This window comes from Lynx rufus, unplaced genomic scaffold (genome assembly GCF_022079265.1).
Source record: "Lynx rufus isolate CCGP_SWC_20201006 ecotype Redwood Valley unplaced genomic scaffold, mLynRuf1.p SCAF_4, whole genome shotgun sequence".
NCBI lineage: Eukaryota > Metazoa > Chordata > Mammalia > Carnivora > Felidae > Lynx > Lynx rufus.
Window position 1 is genome coordinate 51,193,939 of NW_025814856.1, and position 20,249 is coordinate 51,214,187.

Here is a 20,249-nt window from a genome sequence, read left to right on the forward strand (position 1 = left end):
AGTTACCATTTTCTCTTTGCAATGATTAAGTAATCCATGTGTCAATGATGTGTGCTTTGGGGACAGTTTCATAACCTTTTTAAAGTATCATTTCCCCATCTGTGAAGTGGAGACATTGCTGTCTTAAACTCATATTAGAGTTTAAAAGGTGAACGTGTTTGATAATCTAGAAGATACGGTGCAGAAAGATGGAAAAAAGATGCCTTCCGTGCCGCTTAACTGCTTCCGCACTCCAAAAGGGCAAAGTCAGGATGGGGCCTGGTCCAGAGAGCGTGCGCGTGCGCGAGGACGTGACCACAGAGTCGGTCCTCCTGAGACAGAGAAGCCGGAAGTTGTCCCCACAGAACCGCGCGGCTGTTAGGGTGGCGAGTGGAGGCTGTGGTAACCGGGTGTTTAGGGTTCTTGGCCCGGTAGTTGCGGCGAGGGTCGGTGTAAGGGGCTCCGGGATTTGGGGCGGGGATAATGGCATCTCGGGCAGGCCCGCGAGCGGCCGGTACCGACGGCAGCGACTTTCAGCACCGGGAGCGCGTCGCCATGCACTACCAGATGAGGTATGAAAGTGAGGTTGGAAGCACGGAGCCCTTCTCTCCAGCCGGAACCCGTAGGGCTTGGGAAGAGACGCCGGCCGGCCTCGGGGTCTTACTTCCAACCCCCATCCCGCCAGTGCGCACCTGCCAAGTCCCCTCCTCGCATGTTGGCCTAGGGCCTGTCCCCAATTTCGGGAAGCCCCACTGCTGCCATAAACGCCACCCCATGATCTTCCCTTTGCCTTGGGAGGGTCCAGTCCCTACCCTCTAGGCTCCTGAGTCTTCCGACCCTGGCTCCTGTGACCTCGGACACCCAATTTTTAATTGAACTTCAGTTTCCTTATCTGTGAAAGGAAAAGTAATCTATTTAAGTTTTGGTGAAGAATTTAGTGAGCTAGTAATTCGTGTAGAGAGTCTGTCCAATACATGGTAGCTGTTCTTTTTCGGGCCGTTTTGGGGAATGTGGACCATAGAGTCCACCGTTTACTTGCCTAGAATGAATTTTATGAACATTCCCCTGTAAGGGGTGTTTTTACATTCGTTTATTCAACAAATCTTTATTGAGTTTCTACCCATCAGGCATTGTGCTAGGCACTGAGGATACAGTAATAAGCAAAAACAGATATGGTCTTTGTATGCATGTTATACCTTCAATAAAAAAGTTTCTTTTAAAAAAGACAAAATTGGTCCCTGCCTTCATGGAGCACGAAGTCTACAGGTGACTGATTTTTTTACCCCTACCTTTCCACATTTTCTATCATTTTCTATAATGAATACTTTTAAAATAAAAACCTGGAAAAATTGATTTTCTTTCCTTAAATCCATCAAACTCTCCCAGAATGTTTTTCACATCCTTCCAGAGTTTTGAAGAATGACAAGCTTTTTGGACTCTACTTTCATTGTTAATCCTTGGACCCTGCCCAAGAGATATCACAACCCGAACCAGTGTTTTGATGACTGTTCAGAGCAGAAACTGCCCTCAGGGGTGTGAAGAGGACACATTTAGGACCTGAGATAATTAGAAGAATAAGAGAAATATGTGTGCTTCCTTTGGATATAAAATCTACTCTAGCTGGGGAAATAATGAGCAGCCTGAGTTGATTTCCTCACTGCCATTATCTCCTTCTTCTAGGCTATATTCCTGTGGTGCAGTTAAAATCATCTCTCTAAATACACAGCTCTGAGTTACTCTTTTGCCTTTTATGTGACTCATAGTCTTTGCAACTTCATATCCTGCTACTCCCCTTCCCACTGCAAAGTATTCCTGCTGCACCACCTGCTTTCCTGGAACACAGTGCTAATGTCTTTTTGCCTGCAAGTTATTACCTCTTAATGGTATGTACAGCTCCACCCACCCTTCAGAGCTCAAATATCACTCTCCTCCCACGCCCCTTCTCAGACATCCCATCCTAAGCTGAACTGATTACTCCTTCCTGTGATCTCATATATCTTGCAATATATATTTACTAGACCTCTTCCACTTCATTTTCCTATTATTTTTTCTTTTGTTCCTGTTCCCCAAGCCTCCAGGCAGGGGCTGTATCTTATTCATGTTTGTATCCCAGTGTTCTGTTATAGTTGCCTGGCATATAGTTGGTGGTCAGAAAATTTTGAATGAAAGGTGCTTCTTCCTCTGCTCTACCCCACAGTGTGACCCTCAAGTATGAAATCAAGAAGCTGATCTACGTGCATCTGGTCATATGGCTGCTGCTGGTTGCCAAGATGAGTGTGGGACACCTGAGGCTATTGTCGCATGACCAGGTGGCCATGCCCTATCAGTGGGAATATCCGTATTTGCTGAGCATTGTGCCCTCTCTCTTGGGCCTCTTCTCCTTCCCTCGAAACAACATTAGCTACCTGGTGCTCTCCATGATCAGCATGGGGCTCTTTTCCATAGCTCCTCTCATTTATGGCAGCATGGAGATGTTCCCTGCTGCACAGCAGCTCTACCGCCATGGAAAGGCTTACCGCTTCCTCTTTGGTTTTTCTGCCGTCTCTGTCATGTACCTGGTGTTGGTGCTGGCAGTCCAAGTGCATGCCTGGCAGTTATACTACAGCAAGAAGCTCCTAGACTCTTGGTTCACCAGCACACAGGAGAAGAAGCGTAAATGAAGCCTGCCTGATGGACTGCTCTGTGGGGTTGAAGCCTGGGCCTCCCATTGAGTGGAGTGAGAAGTAGAGGAGCTGCTCTGAAATCTTTGGTGATTTTGTCAGCTGTGATGTTGGCAGCTAGTGCAAACGCAGTCCACGTTCTGGAAAGCCCCTCCTGTTGCCATCAGCTAAGGTGGCAAAACTATATTTAACTTATTCCTGGTTGGCTGGAACTGGGTGATCAACAACTGTAGAACAAACTTGTTGAAGTTGAAGCCCTTCTGGGGTTTTCTTTAAGACCGAGCCTCATCCTTGCCTCTTGGTCATTCTCTCCACTTTCATCAATTACCCCTTAGCCACCAAGACTGAAGGAGATAGGGAATAAATCAAATTCTACTTCAATCTATAGATTGTGGGGCAGGAAACATTTGCGAGGCTCCCCCTGCAGGCTGTGGCATTTTAGTGAAAAGAACTTCAATAAAGTTAGAACTGCCTTGTCCACCCTGTGCCTTGTGTTGGGATTTGACAGAGTGTGAAAGGTATGTTGCTTGAGTGGCCTTAGGCCCTAGGAGGTAGGTAGTTTCCTGAGAAACCTGGAAATAGCCATAGAGAAGTGAAGTGGGCATAGGGAACATAAGTCATAGTAGCAGCCCTGCAACTGATTACCAGAAACTACCATGGGCCGTACATTTAATCTCCACCTGTAAAATGGTCCAGTCTCATTTATCCTGCTTGGGTTATGGGTTCTTTTGGTTGGATATTCATGTTTATCATTCACTGTTAACAGATCGTCAGTTATGTGTCTAATAATATATTATGGCATCCAAAAGATTTTTAAAGTATCCCTGCATGTAAGGGAGCTTGCAATCTGGGTGAAGCATGATATACATGTGAAACAACTAATGAGCACGGGATCTGATGGCATGGAACAGATAAGTTAAAAATGGAAATGGGAAAGAGACCTGTGAACTAAAGGCTCTTTTCACACCTAAAAGTCTGACATACAGTAAATATTTATTGCAGGAAAGATGTGTGTCCCTTTGTTCTTGTCCACTTGACTTTATTATCGTTTCTGGATGATGTTCAGGTCTCTAATGGCAGATCTCTGCCCTCTCCAGAGTTCTAGTCATCTTTTTAACTCATTGTTTTATTCCATAAATATTAGGTATACACTCTCTCACTCTTAGATACTGGTAGTACTTCTGCAAAAGCTTTTTCTCTACATGTTCTGATTGTCGTCTCAAACTCAGTATGTACCAAACTTAGCTCCTTGTCTTCCACCTCATACCCACACCTCTTCCTGCATCCCTGTGGTGCAAGCGAGTACACCAAGAGCACAGCTCTAGATCATCATCAAGTCTACATTGTGCCATTATTTTTTGAACAATCAAAATACTTCCATCTCTTGACATTCCCAAGATGTGATTCCAGTGTACCAGTCTTGCATTATCTCCCAATACTCTCACGCAGTCTTTCTCAGTCAGTGCAACCTCATGAGTCCTCATATTGCTTTCATGTTTTCCCAGTTTGCTTAAATATGTCCCCTTTATACCTTCATATGCCTTTATTGCCTATCCTTCAAGATTCAGTTTATATGGTAATTCTGGAGCCTTCTGGTTGCTTCAATCTGAGAAGTAAAGAGTTCTTTCTTTGAATCCACATGGCATTTTTATTTTACCTCTTATTGACAGAATTACTTGTTTACATGTCTTTTCCTCACCCCTTGCTCAGTACCTGACACATAGTGTGTACTCTGTTGAATGAAGTAACTTGACCTACTGTAGAGTGAAGTCAGGATGTATTGCATAGAGGAAAAAATTAGACTGCGGCAGGAGTAGAATTTGGAGAGTGAAGGAAAGCAGATGGAAATGTGTGGGTAATGGAATTATGTGCATCAGGCACAAATTGCTTATTTTCAAAGAATTGGGATGCAAATAAAAACTTTTAAGTGAAAACTTTCAAAAATAAATAATGTTAAAATTTTCTCTGATTATTGGAATGACATTTTATAGTCTTAGAGTGCTTTTGAAGACCTATTATGGAAATGGCTGTGAATGGGGGAAAAAGCCATTTGGTTTATTTTTGTTTTCTGCTTGTTGGGTTATTGGGAATCTGCTTTTCCAGTCCTTTTTTTTTCCTGCCTCAAGGTTGTAGCATTCCCCAAAGCAAACAAGATCCCCTTTGAAAGAGATCTTGAGTTAATGGAAACAACACTATATTGGATGGTGGAAGATGGGTTCAAGTACCAGCACACCTAGTCCTATGGCTAGGATCAACACTGCATATTTCACAGGATTGTTTTGAAGACAAATGAAGTATTATGAAGATGTTTTGTGAACTATGTAACAGTATATAAATGTAAGGAATGGTAATTCCCTAATGTTTGTACATCTAGAATATAGGCGTTGGAGGGACCCTTAGAGAGCATCTGGTCCATGAGAAAGGCAGTGTGGTGTAGTGGAGTGAACAGTTTCTGATATTAGATTGACTTAGGTTGGAATTCTACCTTTTGCCTTGAGCAAGATACTTGAGTCTCTGATTTTGATCTGACACGTGGGAATCATAGTAGCTACCGGGATTGTGAGGATTAAATAAAATACATAGCAGGTGCTTAATAAATATCCAGTTCCCTTTCCTTGAAGAGCATTGTTAACTTCCCTTTCTCACACTGGGGGTCCCTACCTCTCTGTTAGGCATAATTTCTTGCCTTGGAATTCTAGAGGTTGATCCCTTCTGGAACAGCAGAAATGAGGAAGGGACACTTGTCCACTCTTGGTTTACATTTGTCTAATGGGTTGGCCCCTCTTATCCAAGGTGTCCTAACGGTAGTAGGCACAGTTGCCCCAACAGACTTTAAGAATCAGCCATTACAGAAAGAGCCTGGAGGTGCTGCTGCATGGTCTGACAAGAGTCCATATAAGAGTAAGGCTCAAGAAAAACAGCTGTCCACGGCCCCCACAGTGTACTCTGAGCATGTTCATGGGCCTGCCAAGACTTCCTCAGCTGCTAGCTTGGTCCCCAAGTAAAGGTTATTAGAGCATGAAGTCTGGGGTCTGCTCCTTCAGACACAAACCACAGATGAGGCAGGCTCAGCCATCTTGCAAGAGGACAGGGCCTCTGTGCTACAGTTGGCTTTTACTCTAGTTGGCTACCTCTTATTTCCAGCCAGTTACTCCTGTGTTGACACTTGCCAAACAATCTCTGCTCATCTGGAAGTCTGACCACTAATTCACTGTCATAAGACCTGTTGTTTCCAAATCCTTCCTTCACATTGTTAACCCTACTAACTACATCACATTGCTAAATCTAGTATTTCCATGGACCGTAGGGCCCAGAAACCCTCTGACTTCCCACAGATCTCCCCAAGCAGTGTGTTCTGGCAGAAAGAGCCAGAAAGATAGGGTGGTGAGTCCCAGCTCTCCATTTTTGTATTTGGGCAAATTACGTAATCTTCCTAGTGTTTTCCAGTCGGTAAAATGGTTTAATAAGACTGACCTCAAGGCTTGTAGTACTCATAAAATGAGATATGGCCCAGAGCCTGATAGTAAGAGTTTAGCAAATCTTGAACTGATTCCCTACTCTTTCCCAGGATGTGTTGGAACTCACCTTCTGTGCTTTTTACTTTAAATCATTTTTGGAACAGACTCTTCAGTCAATAGGCAAACTAGCAGACAATAAATAAAACACACCTTCTTTTCTCTCTTCTATCTTTCTTACTCATCTTTATTCTTTTTCCTTTTCTAGGTGCTTGTGTTCTTCCCTTTCTATTCTTTTTTTCCTTTGTATGTGTGAATGTGGGTCCTTTTGTTTCTTTTCTGCTTCTCCTACCATACTTCAGCCAGGGTCAGGGAGAAATTAAGGAAATATTTTCACTGTGACAGAGCAGAAGATATGAGGTTAAGAAAGAAAAGTATTCTAGAATAGAACCAAGTCTCTTACTTTATGCCCTTAGCGTTGCAAATTGCATTAGTTATGTAGATCTAAACCACTTTGGTTTCGGTAAAAATTGAGGGGGAAAACTACTTAACCTATCCTTAGTATGGCCAGACCACATTTTTCTTCCTTCGTATCTTAACTAATCGGATTTTTAAATTTATTTTTGTTTAAATATTATTTTGTTGTTTATTTTTGAGAAGGCACAAGTGGGGGAGGGGCAGAGAGAGAGGGAGACAGAATCTGAAGCAAGCTCCAGGCTCCGAGATGTCAGCACAGAGCCCAACAAGGGACTCAAATTCTTGAACTGTGAGATCATGACCTGAGCCGAAGTTGGATGCTTAACCGACTGAGCCACCCAGGTGCCCCTTAACTAATCTGTTTTTGCAGTGATGGGCTCCAAGGCCAAAAAACAGATCCTTGCCATGCAAACTCTTTTAGGTTCCCAGGAGCAGAGGGAGATGAGGCAGTAGGAAGAAAGACTACAGGATGGTAGAAAATGAAATGAACTGTGGGAGGCTGGCAGAATTGGAGCTCCCTGGGCTAGAAACCTTGACCTTGACAAAATCACTCTTCTTTCTGTTTCCTTTTTATGAAGTGTTCTCTCTCTCTCTTTTTTTAATTCTTTTTAGTGTTTATTTATTTTTGAGAGAGAGAGAGACAGAGTGTGACCAGGGGAGGGACAGAGAGAGAGGGAGACACAGAATCGGAAACAGGCTCCAGGCGCTGAGCTGTCAGCACAGAGCCCAACGCAGGGCTTGAACCCACAAACTGCGAGATCATGACCTGAGCCGAAGTCAGGCGCTTAACCAACTGAGCCACCCAGGTGCCCCTGAAATGTTCTCTTTTTATGAAATGAAAAGAATAATTCTCACTTACCTCTCTCATGAAGTGATTAGGAGGATCAAATATGAAAGTGCTTGTGAAATGTGAAGCAGATAAATGCTACTTAAATGTATTATTTATATTTATTCAACTACAAAACACCTATTTCTCTTTTTCTTTAAGTTTATTCATTTTTGAGAGAGAGAGAGAGAGAGAGAGAGAAAAAAAAAAAACAGGGGAGGGACAGAGAGAAAGGGAAAGAGAGAATCCCAAGCAGGCTCTGCACTCAAAGTGGGCTGGAACACAGGGCTGTGGACACAGGGCTGGAACTCACAAAGGCGAGACTATGACCTGAGCCAAAATCAAGAGTCAACTGACTGAGCTACCCAGGAACGCCCAAAGCACGTATTTCTTGACATCCACTGCTGTGCATTGGAGAACTTAACTAATAGGAAAGGGTCCTTATCTTCTGAGGAACTCAAAAGTTAGAGGGTATTTTTAGGATAATGAGTACAATGGGTCTTCAGACTGTGGACCTGAAGACTTAGAATTGGCCTAAAGAAGGTTATAGTCAGGCTACAATCTCAAGATGACTTAACCCTGTAGGTGTGCCCCAAACTTGCTTTCTATGTGTGTCACCAAAATGAGGACTAAAGCAGTTCAAATGCTCCATGAGCAGGAGGAAGCTGTGGGATGATAGGGAGGGTCCCCACAAAGCCTGGAGCCTCGTCAGCATCAGAAACCACAGAAAACCAGGTCAGTGTGTGGGGCCTGCTCCCTCAGCTCCAGGGCTCAGCTATGAGTTCTGGGGCTTCCTGAACAGGCAGTACTGATTAGAGGATCCTTGAAGCTGGAGGTCCCTTTGGCTTGGAGCCCTTTGCCCAGAAGAGCTGGGTGGAGAGAGGAAGCTAGTCTATAGTCCTGAGGGTCACCCAGGTAGGGAGCCGGAGGAGTATGGGAGCATGTGCGATTTATATGCATCCTGTAATGACTTTTTGTTGTTCGGTTCAACTCTAAGTGGTGCCTTCGTCACCATTGTCTCCAGGCCCCATTGCAGAACAGTGCTTAATAGCTCTATTGATTCTCTAAGTGAGGGGATGTAGCATGTCTCCAAGGAAGCTCCCAAGTCCAAGAGCGGTAGTGGGCGGGTGTTGCGGCAGTAGGAGGGGTTAAGAAATAGGTACAGCCCTCCATCCTCCTAACCCTGTGCTGGCCTCTTTCCTGTTATTTCTATGCCAGAGCAGGAGCCCCTTGCCCTCCAGGTGGGGGCAGTAGGATTTGGGGCAGGGGGCGGGGGGTGGGGGGGTGGGGGGGTGGCGCGAGCAAGCGTCCCTCCGGCCCTCCGCTAGGGGAAGGAATGTGGCCTGGCTGGCTGGTTAGGATCTAGGATCGAGGAGGAGCTTTGGGGCAGGGCGGGGCAGTGGCAGGCTGAGGCAAGGGCTCCTGCTCCCTGAACTCTCTGCTACTGAACAGCAAGTCCCTGCCATCCTTCAGGCTGTGCAGCCATGTTCTGGGGGCTCTGACCCCACGGAAGTCCATGGGGAGCCCCAGACTGGCAGCCCTGCTCCTGCCTCTCCTGCTGCTCATTGGCCTCTCTGCCTCCTCTGGGATTGGCTGCCCCTATCTTCTGCACTGGAGCACCCACTGTCTGCTGGCCTCCCACATGGTAAGATACCCCCACTGCCCAGTGGGGACAGCTGCCTGCCACAGGCTGGTAAAGGTCCCCACTCTTCGGCCTGTCCTCTTCTGCCTCCCAAGCCCCTCTGCCCTGGTGACAGCCCCAGTGTGTCGTTTATATGGTCTCAAAGGGGTAGCCAAGGTTCTGGTGTGCTGAGCGCCTGGGCAGGGTTGAGCTAGAAAGAAAAGAGCTAGAGTGGATGGGCTATTAGCTTATGGACCTTAGAATTAGGTGATTTGAACCAAAGACCTCAGGGAGAATGCCCCCCATGGGAATCTCTACTAATAATTCTTCTCTCTTTTCTTACCCTTACTGGGCCCTGTGCCTTCAGGAAGACGCACTCACTGGTGAGTCTCATTCCCTGCCCTGATTCTCTTCTTTGTCCCTTTTGTTCCAGATCCCTAATGAGCTAGTCATTTTTGTTCCCAAATTGGGAAGTAGCATAACAAGGAAAAATCACGGGGTTTAGAATCAAGACAAGCCTGGATTTGCATTGCAGTTCCACCACATACTCCACATGTGGCTGCAAGCAGTGCCCTTAGTCCCTCTGACTCTCCATTTCTGAGGGGTAGAGCAGTGCGGTAGAAATGATGGTACCATGAAAACTGTTGCCCCTGGGCTGAGGGGAGGATTAAATGAGAGACAGAGGATAATCTCTCTCCCTTAACTGATCCCTCATTCCTGTCGGAGATACAACACTCCTTCATATCTTATGGTACATTCTGGTTTACAAATCATTTTCCCACATATTATCTTACTTGATCTTGACAACAGTCCTACTTTATGAATGAGGAAGCTGAGGCTTAGAGAGATCCGTCACTTGCTCAAAGCCACACATCTCAGTCTCAAGTGCAACTTGTCTGAGGCAAGAGGGACCTTCTTGGACCCTATCATTTGATTTTCTTATCATCCTTCCCAGGAAGGTCTGCTCATATTCCTTGCCATACTCAGTTGGCCCTTCCTGTGTCTCTAAAGTCCTGGTGTGCTCAGCTCTGGCTCCCCGCCTGCTATTTGCACCTGCATCTGATGTCAAATCCTTCAGGTATGAGAAATAGCCCTTTGGGCCCTTCTCAGTGGAGATGGGAATTAGGAGCATTGGCGGGGGGCGGGGGGCGGGGTGTGGCAGGCTGAGGAAAGTGGGACTTATCATCCTAGAACAGATGTCTGTCCTATTGTCAACCTCAACAGAGACAGGTCATCCTAAAACAGCATAGCATGACTGATATTCATGGGTTCACTTTTATCATTTTGTGAAGGTGTTTCTCCTTTCCACTGGTACCAATTCTTGGCATTAAAGTGTTTTAGTTCTGTGAGTTTCCTATTATTACCTTCTATTCACAAAGTAAGATCTTTCTTAATTCAAGTCTGTATTTTAATTGCCTAGCTTAGTGCCTGGCACATACTAAATGCCCAGACACTGTTTAACAATTGGCAGTTTCTAATTTTTCACTGCTGTAAATAATGCTACAGTGGACATCTTTGCATATATATAGCTTTTTCTCTACCTAAGGAATTAATCCTTTTTTGACTATATCATAATTTTTAGGACTAAAGAAGTTTGATATCATTACCCTCCATGATCTCAAATGACTTCCAAATAACATCAGGCCACACTTCCAGGTAGGGGAGGGGCAGTGAAGGGCTGGACAGTCAATGTGTCCTTTCCTGCGCAGACCTCCAGGGGGGCTGGATCCACTTCCTGGTGCAGAAATACAAAAAGTCATACAAGTTCCAGTTCTGTAGGAGACACAAGATGCCAGCATCTGCTCAGGTACTCCCCCTGCCAGTTCCAGCCCTGCCTTATACCCCACAGCCCTTTCCTTTCTGGTCTTTCATTTTGTTCTCTAGCCACATGAGAGATAGAGAACATGGTGATGAAGTAGACTATTCTGTCTGTTACACAGTTAGGGAAACTGAGGTCTAAAGGTTGAGCAACTTGCCTGTGGTACCCCAGGTTCCAGAAGCAGTAATAGAAGCCCGATTCCTGGCCTAAGGCCAACCCTGTTCTCTGCCTACAGAGGAAGCTGCTGAATAGCTGTTGCCTGTCTGAGAAGGGTCATCACATTGCTGTCCCCTTCCCAGACATCTCTCACAAGGGATCACGCTCTAAAAGGACCCAACCTTCATATGCAAAGGCAATGGAAGGTCTCCCCAGACCCAGCTCACAAAGGCATGGAGGTAGGCATGGGGTATGACCAGAGATGGGTGCAGCCAAGTAATGGTGACTGCGCTAAGGCCAAGAGACAAGACTACCAGTTCTCCTTCTCCCCAGGGCCCGAGTTCTCCTTTGAATTGTTGCCTGAGGCACGGGCTATTCGAGTGACCATTCCCCCGGGACCCGAGGTCAGCGTGCGTCTTTGTCACCAGTGGGCACTAGAATGCGAGGAGCTGAGCAGTCCCTTCGAGGCCCAGGTTTGGAGTGTTGTCTCCCTTTGAAAAACCAGATCACACAGCACTGCAGCAAAAAGGACCTCTCTGTTGTATACATGGGGAGACTGAGGCCCAGAGAGGGACAGTAATCGTTTATGACCTTACTACATTTCTGAAGTGCCTAGCATTAAGCCTTCTTTGGATTAGACAGAAAATGCAGACGGGAAAGGGCAGACAGAGACACCTGGAGCAGCCATGAACGCCTAGCAGAGAAATGAATATGGCATTTATCCCCAGTGAGAAGACCGTTAATGAGATTCAGGTTGCACTAAGAAGGCTTTTCAATACCCCCCCCCCCCGCCAGGAAGTGGTCACATCTGTCTTGGTACCCTTCCATCTCCTTCCTTTTGTTGCTGCGCCTCAGAGAATGAGTTGTTCCCCATTCACTCAACCTGGGCCCTGATACCCCACTTGAACCCCCAGTTGTTGTGGATGCCCTTGTATGCACTTGGTATCATTTGCAGGGAATGAGGCTATACCTCTGATTCCCTCAGCTCTCTTCATTTATAAAAACAAAGATCATTTTAGATGCTGGCATTTAATTAATCGAGTTAATGCTTCTAGCACCTACCTGGCATAGAGTAGGGTCTCCAGAAATGTATAATCCTTTCCCTATTTCCTCCCTTTCCCCACTCCATATATTGAGATACCCAGAGCAAATAGACTACAGAGCAGGGACCTTCCTCCTCCCTGGGAGGAAGTTTCTTGGTGAAAGAAATAACTCTCCTATAAGAGGAAAAGTGGGGGGTGTTGGCCAAGGTCCCAGCTTCCTGCTGCCCTTGTCCAGGGTGCCTAAACTCTTTCAGCAGGCACCTCTTCACTCCTTTTGCTGCTTTGTCAACAGAAAATTGTGTCTGGGGGCCATGCTGTAGACCTGCCTTATGAATTCTTTCTGCCGTGTCTGTGCATAGAGGTGAGCAGAGGAAAATGTATGGGTTGTCCATGGCTCCAATCCTAGGACTCCTAGAGGCACAGTTGGTCAAGCATATCTCCAGTAAGTCAGGCCTTAAAAAGACTGGGTATTGATGAGATGCTTGGGAAGACTGCTACCAACCTGACTGTGAGCCACACACTGGGTCAGAGATGGAAGTGTCCTGCTGAACATGGGACATTTTGGGGGGTGATTCCAACTTAGTCCTACCCAAACCCAGCTTTCCCTGGTTCAGACTGGCCTCATCCCACAGAGACAGAATACACAGTTGCCTTCGCTGTGTGTTCTGAAGAGTCACAGTGGAGGCACATGTGGCCACTGCAAGGTTTCATGTGGCTCCAAAAGTCTTGTCCCCATAAGCTCTCCATAGCAGCTCTCCAATCCTTATGAAGCTGAGGTGCCTGGCGTTAAGATTTATTTGAACTAAACAGAAAACTCAGGGGACCTTGTTAACCAGGAGGAGACAAAAGGGAAGGTTCAGGCAGGTACCTGAGGCAGAAAGCAACAGCCAGGGTGTTTGGGCAGTCCAGGGGAAGGGGTCCACACAGTGCACCGGACACCTTGGGAATCACTGAGGGCAGAAGCCAGGGAAGCCAAAAGTGGAGGAACATGGACCTCTCCTCTTCTGGGGAGGATAGGTTCTGCTCTCCAGGGAGAAGAGGACTCAACCCCAGCCCCATACTTCCTGGTCTTGCTCCTGTACTCTGGTCACACACCACTTACCCTTGCCCATACGCTGCCCTGCTTCCCCTCATCCATGCTCTGCCAGCTCAGGCAGCTTGCATCAGGGAAGGGTCAAGCCAGAATGAGTTTCAGATATGAGTGACACAGGAAAAGCCATTCCTATGACCTTCCCTGACTGCTCTCCCCTGTCCCCGCAGGCATCCTACCTGCAAGAGGACACTGTGAGGTGCAAAAAATGCCCCTTCCAGAACTGGCCTGAAGCCTGTAAGTGCTGTACATATGCACTCTTGTGTATTCACAGCCTCTCTCTCTCTCTTACACACACACACACACACACACACACACACACACACACACACATACACTTTGTACCTATGCTGTGGAGGAAGCCCCAGAAGCCATGCAGGCACTTTCCATGGAGTTGGTGGGGGAAAAGGGCTATCACATCTACCAATCAGCCTGCCAATATATCAGTATTGAACATTGTACTAGGCACTGTGAGAGGTTCAGAAATATGAGACCCAGCAGGTGGTGTCCTAAGAGGATGGACCAGAAATCTTGGGGTCACATACCACTTATTCTCTGAGTCTCAGTTTCTTCGTCAGTAAAGTAGTGATACCTTCCCTGCCTTACTTTCCAACTGTTGAGGAAATGAATCTTGAATTCAATATTTATGTGAAAGTGGTTGGTGATGTCTAAAATGCTGTATATATGTTATTATCCCCAAGTTAAAGAGACAGGACCCTGAAACATAATAAATGAGAAGCACAAAGCAGCCTACAGTCCAAGCCATTGTTATAATTAAGGATTAGGCTGTAGATCATGAACTCAGGAAAGGGAGAATCCCATGCAGGCTGTCTGAGCAGAGAAGGTCTCTTATAGAAGATGACACCTGAGGTGGGCTCAGAAAATGGGAAGGATTTTATTTTTTTTAATGTTTATTTATTTTTAATAGAGAAAGAGAGAACAAGTGGGGGAGGTGCAAAGAGAGAGGGAGACAGAGGATTCGAAGCAGTCTCCATGCTGACAGCAGAGAGCTGAATGTAGGGCTTGAACTCACAAACCATGAGACCACAACTGAGCCAAAGTTGGATGCTCAACCAACTGATGCTCACCCAAGCAGGATCCCCATGGGCAGGATGTCAAAAGGAAATCTGTGGGCAGGATTTCAAAAGGAGAATAGGGAGGGGAACATTCCTGGTTCTAAGAGGAACCTAAGCAAAAATATATGGATTTTGAGTTTGGGTAGCAGCAGGGAGCTGGCCAGAATGGAGGCACAGGAAGGAGAGGAGACAGTTTAAGTAGAAAAGGTCATAAAAGGTCTGGAGAAGGCGTGCTCATTTATTGGGTACCTAGACATTCCAGCAACTCTGCTGGCTGTCTTCAAAAAGTCATCCCCTGCAGCTCTGGGGATTGGGGTGCAAAGTGAGGCTGAAGCTGAAGCAGGGCCTAGGCCTCCCCAGGCCTCACTCTCTGCCCCTGCCTGCCGCCTACCCAGATGGCTCGGACTTCTGGAAGTCAGTGTACTTTACTGACTACAGCCAGCACAGTCAGATGGTCATGGCTCTAACACTCCGCTGCCCACTGAAGCTGGAGGCCTCCCTCTGCCAGAGGCAGGGCTGGCATACCCTCTGTGAAGACCTCCCCAATGCCACGGCTCGAGAGTCACAGGGGGTGAGACAGGCCTGCCCAGGACTTGAGTGGGCAGGGCTGGGGCCCAGGGCTCTGCTCCCTGACTAACTCCCTTCTCCTACCACAGTGGTATGTTTTGGAGGGAGTAGACTTGCACCCCCAGCTCTGCTTCAAGGTACAAGCATGGGTGACAGGGGATGGGGAAGGGTATGGGTGGTGCCTAGAGCTTGCTGACTTGCCATTCTTGGATTTCTCAGTTCTCTTTTGGAAATAGCAGCCACGTTGAATGCCCCCGCGGGACTGGTGAGCCAATAAATGACCCTTTTGGGACCCCCTTCCACCACTTAACCCTTACCCAACTGTGACCAAGCCAGACTCTAGCCCTGCCCTGACTTCTCTATCAACCACAACCCAGCTCCTACCACTTCCTACAAACAGAATGTCTTGTATTATGCTCTTTCCCACCCTGGCAGCCCCATCCTGGAATGTGAGCATGGATACCCAGGCCCAGCAGCTGGTCCTTCACTTCTCCTCGAGGATGCACGCCACCTTCAGTGCTGCCTGGAGCCATCCAGGCTTGGGGCAGGACAGCTTGGTGCCCCCTGTGTATAGCATTAGCCAGGTATGGCCTAGTAGCCAGGGTTTGTCCCCCACCCCCACCCCCACCCAAGGTCGTGTTGCTAGGAGCACAGCAGGTGGAGGCAAGCAAATCTCTGACTTACATCATGTGATTATTTGTTTACTTGATCAGCCTTTGTTGGCTGGTTTCTCTGCCAGTCAGCAGGGTCTTTAATGGGGCAGTGTCTAATCCATTTAGTTTCTGAACTTCCAGGGAATAAGCAGAGGCAAGAGGCTGACCCTCTTACATCCAGCTGTCTTCTGACCTGGTCAATCTGCTGCCACATTTTATACCAATGCCCTCTCTGGAAACCCCTGTCCTCTTCCCCTGTGTTCCTGCTTGCCTCCACAAGGCACTTGGCAGAAGTTCCCTGACTGTCTTGGGAGACAGAGTCCCTGGAAGCTAAAGTCCTTTTTGCAGAATACTGTAAACCACTGACAGATTTAACTCTATTATGTGAACTGAGAACAGTTTGACTAGCAGACTTTCTTCTGAGGATCTAAAATAAAAACCATAATAAAATATATCCCCCAAACCATAGCACCAATCTGACTAAGCATGGTCAGCTTTTTCCAATTCTTTCTTAAATGCTCACTTGCAGCTTGGTTACTTGTTTTGTATTCTATGAGGGCTCCCAGGCAGACAGATGGTAGCAAATGTTTAAGATTTAACACCAAGCCATGCTTAAGATTTAAGACAAAGTCACATGGGATAACCTAAGATTGAGTGCTAAAGCCATGGACTCATCTCTCTCTGTGAGCTGGGGAAAGAGCACCTTCACTGAGTTCAGCCGTGGTTTGAGAGTCACTGTGTCAGCATCTGCTGACATCTGGCTGGCGAATGGGGTCTAGGACAGAGGTGGTACAGGGGTTGGAGGTGGAGAGAGTTTCCAAAAGATGGAGACTCTGGTCAACTCCCTAACCAGCACCCAGAATGTAGGGTGGAGCCATACCCTGCCTGTAAACAGATGGCAATCAATTCTGTCCAGTTTAACATGTATTTATTACATCCCTTCTCTGTATCTACCCTGTATTAGACTCTGGGAGCTACAAGAAAAGTATTTTACACAGTCTCTGCCCCTAAGGAGTTCAGTACTAAATGAATACACACTACACTGTGGAAGATAGAGGGTGTTCACATGCACACTCACATGTGATGCTCTCAATAACCTGGTAAAATAAAGATTACTAGTCCTCATATATAAATGAAGAAACTGAGGGTCAGGGAGAGAGGTAACCTATCTCCATGCAAAGATCACACAGCTAGGAACCACAAAGGCAAGAGTTAAGCCTCACTTTTTAAAATTGTGGTCTTCTGACTTCACAACTTAGGTTCTTTCCCATGGACAAGCCATCCCCTCAGACATGTGGGACAGAGAAGGGAGGCAGGGTATAATTAGCCTCCTTGGTTTGTGAGCTGCTGGAGGACAGAGATGACATCTGTGTCTTCTTTCCTCAGGGCTTGACACAGAGTAGGCACCCATAGTATGTTTGTTGATGAATGCCTGATCGCCTGATTAATATGTATCTGTTCAGTGGTTCAGATCCAGGAATGATCACAGCAGGATCTGAGAATGAAGCAGGGGGAAGACTTTTTTGTCAGCAGTGGCACTTGGCCTTAAGCCTGGGTAGGATTTGGGTGGGGGTAGAGGGGAGTACAAAGGAGGAAGAGCATGGGCTAAGACTCAGACTGGACAGAGCCAGATGTGACTCTATGGGGATAGTCATTCTGTTCTTTGTTCCCACAGACTCAGGGGTCAAGCCCAGTGACGCTAGACCTTATCATTCCCTTCCTGAAGCCAGGGAGCTGTGTCCTGGTAAGGAATCTTACCCTCACTCTGCACATTCCCCCTTAGCATCTACTCTTCAGGGGGCACATGGGGCAAATCCAGTCTGCAAAAATGTTTGGTTTGGCCAACATGGTGTTTGAAATTGGAATTAGTTGCCACCATTTAAATATTGGAGAGTTCATATTTTAAAAGGCTGATTTCTGGCTTCTCCTCGAAAATCAGAAAACCTGGTACTGTGTCCACATTCAGGCATGGTGACAATGGGCTTGAGCTCAGTGGCATCTGATTACTTCATTCAGGGCCTGTGCCCTCCAGGTCCTCATGGACACCCTGGCCAACTTTGAGTTTATTTTTTGAGTTTGCCACTCTTGACCTGTTGTGTGCCCAGCCAGGGCTGGACCAAACACACCCTGTGCTGGAGAAATTCCCTATCCAGGGGAACTCCCCTTCTGTCCCCATTCAACTTCCCCTGGGAGGAGGGGCCACCCTGGCTTACAGGGATGGGGGGGCTCTGTGCCTTCAGGTGTGGAGGTCAGATGTTCAGTTTTCCTGGAAGCATCTTTTGTGTCCGGATGGTAAGTTCTTGGGAGAGTGGGGTGGGGTAAGAAGGAGGATGGGCACTGAGGACCCTGGCTTGGCCTCACGCTGCTTGACTCAGTCTCTCATAGACACCTGGGGCTCTTGATCCTGGCACTGCTGGCACTCACCACCCTCTCGGGCATTGTTCTGGTCCTCACTCGCCGGCGCCCACTGTCAGGTAAGCACACTCGGGGGTAACCTGAGGATTCAGATCTGCACAACGTCTAGGCTGGTTGCCCCCCACCCTTCCCCTGCTTAGACTCCCTTCTCGGATAGTCAGGTCCGTGCTGCTGCACCAAGCTCTCTGCTACCCAGGGTGGGGAGCCTCAGGCCCCCTAGTGGTCAGGAATGGTTAAGGCAGAACAAAGGTCCCTCTGCAGGTGGTTACTGTTAAGAGTCTCTGCGCACGAGACTATTGGGGCGGAAATCCAGCTTGCTCTGCACCTGCCAAACCTGGCACCTAGACTTGGCCCCTTCTAGGGAGCTTTCATCTTATTAGCCCAAAGGCACAGTATAGGCTAAAGTTGCCTTGGGTACCCATCCACAGCGTAGATAAGGAACTAGGTTCCTACATCATACTAGTTCCTAGGCACCCTATGATGTAGCCCCAAGGCGGCGAGTGGGGGAGGGGAAGTGCTGGGGTGTCTCTTACCCCCCCCCCACCTTGTTCATCTGCTCCCGCCCCCAGGCCCGAGCCACGCGCGGCCGGTGTTGCTGCTGCACGCGGCGGAGTCAGAGGCGCAGCTGCGCCTGGTGGGAGCACTGGCTGAACTGCTTCGGGCAGCGCTGGGCGGCGGGTGCGACGTGATCGTGGACCTGTGGGAGGCTACGCGCGTAGCGCGCGTGGGCCCGCTGCCGTGGCTGTGGGCGGCGCGGGCGCGCGTGGCGCAGGAGCAGGGCACCGTGCTGCTGCTGTGGAGCAGTGCCGACCCCAGTCTGGCCGGTGGTCCGGATTCCGGCGCAGCGCCCCTGCGCGCCCTGCTCCGCGCGGCCCCGCGCCCGCTGCTGCTGCTCGCTTACTTCAGTCGCCTCTGCGCCAAGGGCGACATTCCCCCGCCACTGCGCGCCCTGCCACGCTACCGCCTGCTGCGCGACCTGCCGCGGCTGCTGCAGGCGTTAGATGCGCTACCTTCCACCGAAGCCGCCAGCTGGGGCCGCCTCGGGGCTCGTCCGTGCCTGCAGGGTCGCCTGGAGCTGTGCCGACGGCTGGAACGGGAGGCCGCCAAATTTTGCCAACTGAGGCTGAGCAGAGACAGGCGTAGGGGTACTGGCTGGAACCCCTGAATGAGCCTTCTACCCTTGAATCTTTGGGGTGCCACCTCGGGACTACTGGCCAAAAATCCTTACGCTGTCTGCCAACCTGGGAGCAGAGCACCTCCCTCACTGTCCCAGCCCCTTCCCCACGTGTGCCTGGCTTCTTCCTTAGGATTACCCTTTCAGAACCAGCAGGGAGAGTTGGTCTTTACTGAGGGCTCCACCGACCCCAGTCCTGTGGGGGTGGGGGAATCTTCCCACTTCTCTTCAAAATTCCGGAAAGAATATTTTGCACATGAACCAGTCCAGGCTGGAGAGGTTGTGGGACAGGGGTAGAGGAGGCAGGAGCTATGGCAGTTCTGAGCGAGGGGTGACTTCAGGGGGTGGGAGAAAAGCCCTTTCTGAGCCAGGATACTGCTTTCCCAGACTGGAGCCCAGCCCAGAGGAGGGTGGAGGGAGAGAGAGAGCCTGATCAGGGAAAGAGGTTTCAGCCTTGAGTGGCCAGGACACAGGTGTGACTAAGATCAAGAAAAATAAATAAAGGTGAATATAATGGATAAGCTAAGAGACACAATGTGCTTCTCTACTGTGCTCAGGATGCTGAGTTGGAGGGAGGGTCAGCACAGCCCTGCCTGGGGGTTGTTATGCATCAGTTTGTGGGCCCAAACCCTGCGTGTCCACACCTACAACCACATATTTCACATTCTCACAAGCAATGCCTCTGAAAAGGCAAAGGAGGACCTGGAAATTCTCACTGTGAACAGGTTCAGGAAGGTCCATTTGTCATGTAGCCAGCCCATGACAACAGCACAAATGGGGCCCCCTGTCTGCCTGGCTCTGAGTTCCTTTCCTCCATACCACACTTGAGCAGAGGCCAGGAAGTGGTGAAAAGCCCACTTTCTGGTGCTCTTTGTCCCTGCCTTTAGAGCTCCTGTCCCACAAAGGGTCACTTAGTCCCAGGGAGTACGTGAGAAGGGACCTGGAGTGCCCAGTATGAGGAGATTCAATAGGCACCAAAATCCCAGATTCACGTGGCAAGTGGAAATGCCCTAAGATTGCCCAGGCCCTCTTCCTTAGGGACTCCCAGGGTGAGTAAGAGCTCCCTTACTCAGCTGTGACTCTTCAGGGGCCCCTCCCAGCTAGGTGTCAGAGGAGGAGGAGGAGGGGGAGGAGGAGGGGGAGGAGGAGGAGGAGAGGGAAAGAAGGAGGTGAGGCCACCACCCCAGTCCAAGGCTGCTGGCTCCTAGGCCTGGTGTTGGTGGGAGGGACAGGGCGGG

At 48.5% G+C, this 20,249-nt stretch overlaps 2 protein-coding genes across 2 annotated transcripts; both read left to right on the forward strand.

Annotated features, from left to right (window-relative positions):
- The first annotated feature begins 332 nt into the window (after positions 1-332).
- On the forward strand, positions 333-3,119 carry JAGN1 (jagunal homolog 1). Its single transcript, XM_047097103.1, has 2 exons — positions 333-551; positions 2,177-3,119. The coding sequence occupies exons 1-2, from the start codon at positions 463-465 to the stop codon at positions 2,637-2,639; spliced, it is 552 nt and encodes a 183-aa protein (XP_046953059.1). The 5' UTR covers positions 333-462; the 3' UTR covers positions 2,640-3,119.
- Positions 3,120-8,865: 5,746 nt separating this feature from the next.
- Positions 8,866-20,121, forward strand: IL17RE (interleukin 17 receptor E). The gene is made up of 16 exons (XM_047097474.1): positions 8,866-9,042; positions 9,386-9,401; positions 9,974-10,096; positions 10,728-10,825; positions 11,049-11,232; positions 11,327-11,466; positions 12,329-12,397; positions 13,297-13,363; positions 14,598-14,773; positions 14,859-14,906; positions 14,989-15,034; positions 15,205-15,353; positions 17,098-17,166; positions 17,663-17,714; positions 17,798-17,896; positions 18,407-20,121. The coding sequence occupies exons 1-16, from the start codon at positions 8,914-8,916 to the stop codon at positions 19,000-19,002; spliced, it is 2,061 nt and encodes a 686-aa protein (XP_046953430.1). The 5' UTR covers positions 8,866-8,913; the 3' UTR covers positions 19,003-20,121.
- Positions 20,122-20,249: the final 128 nt, after the last annotated feature.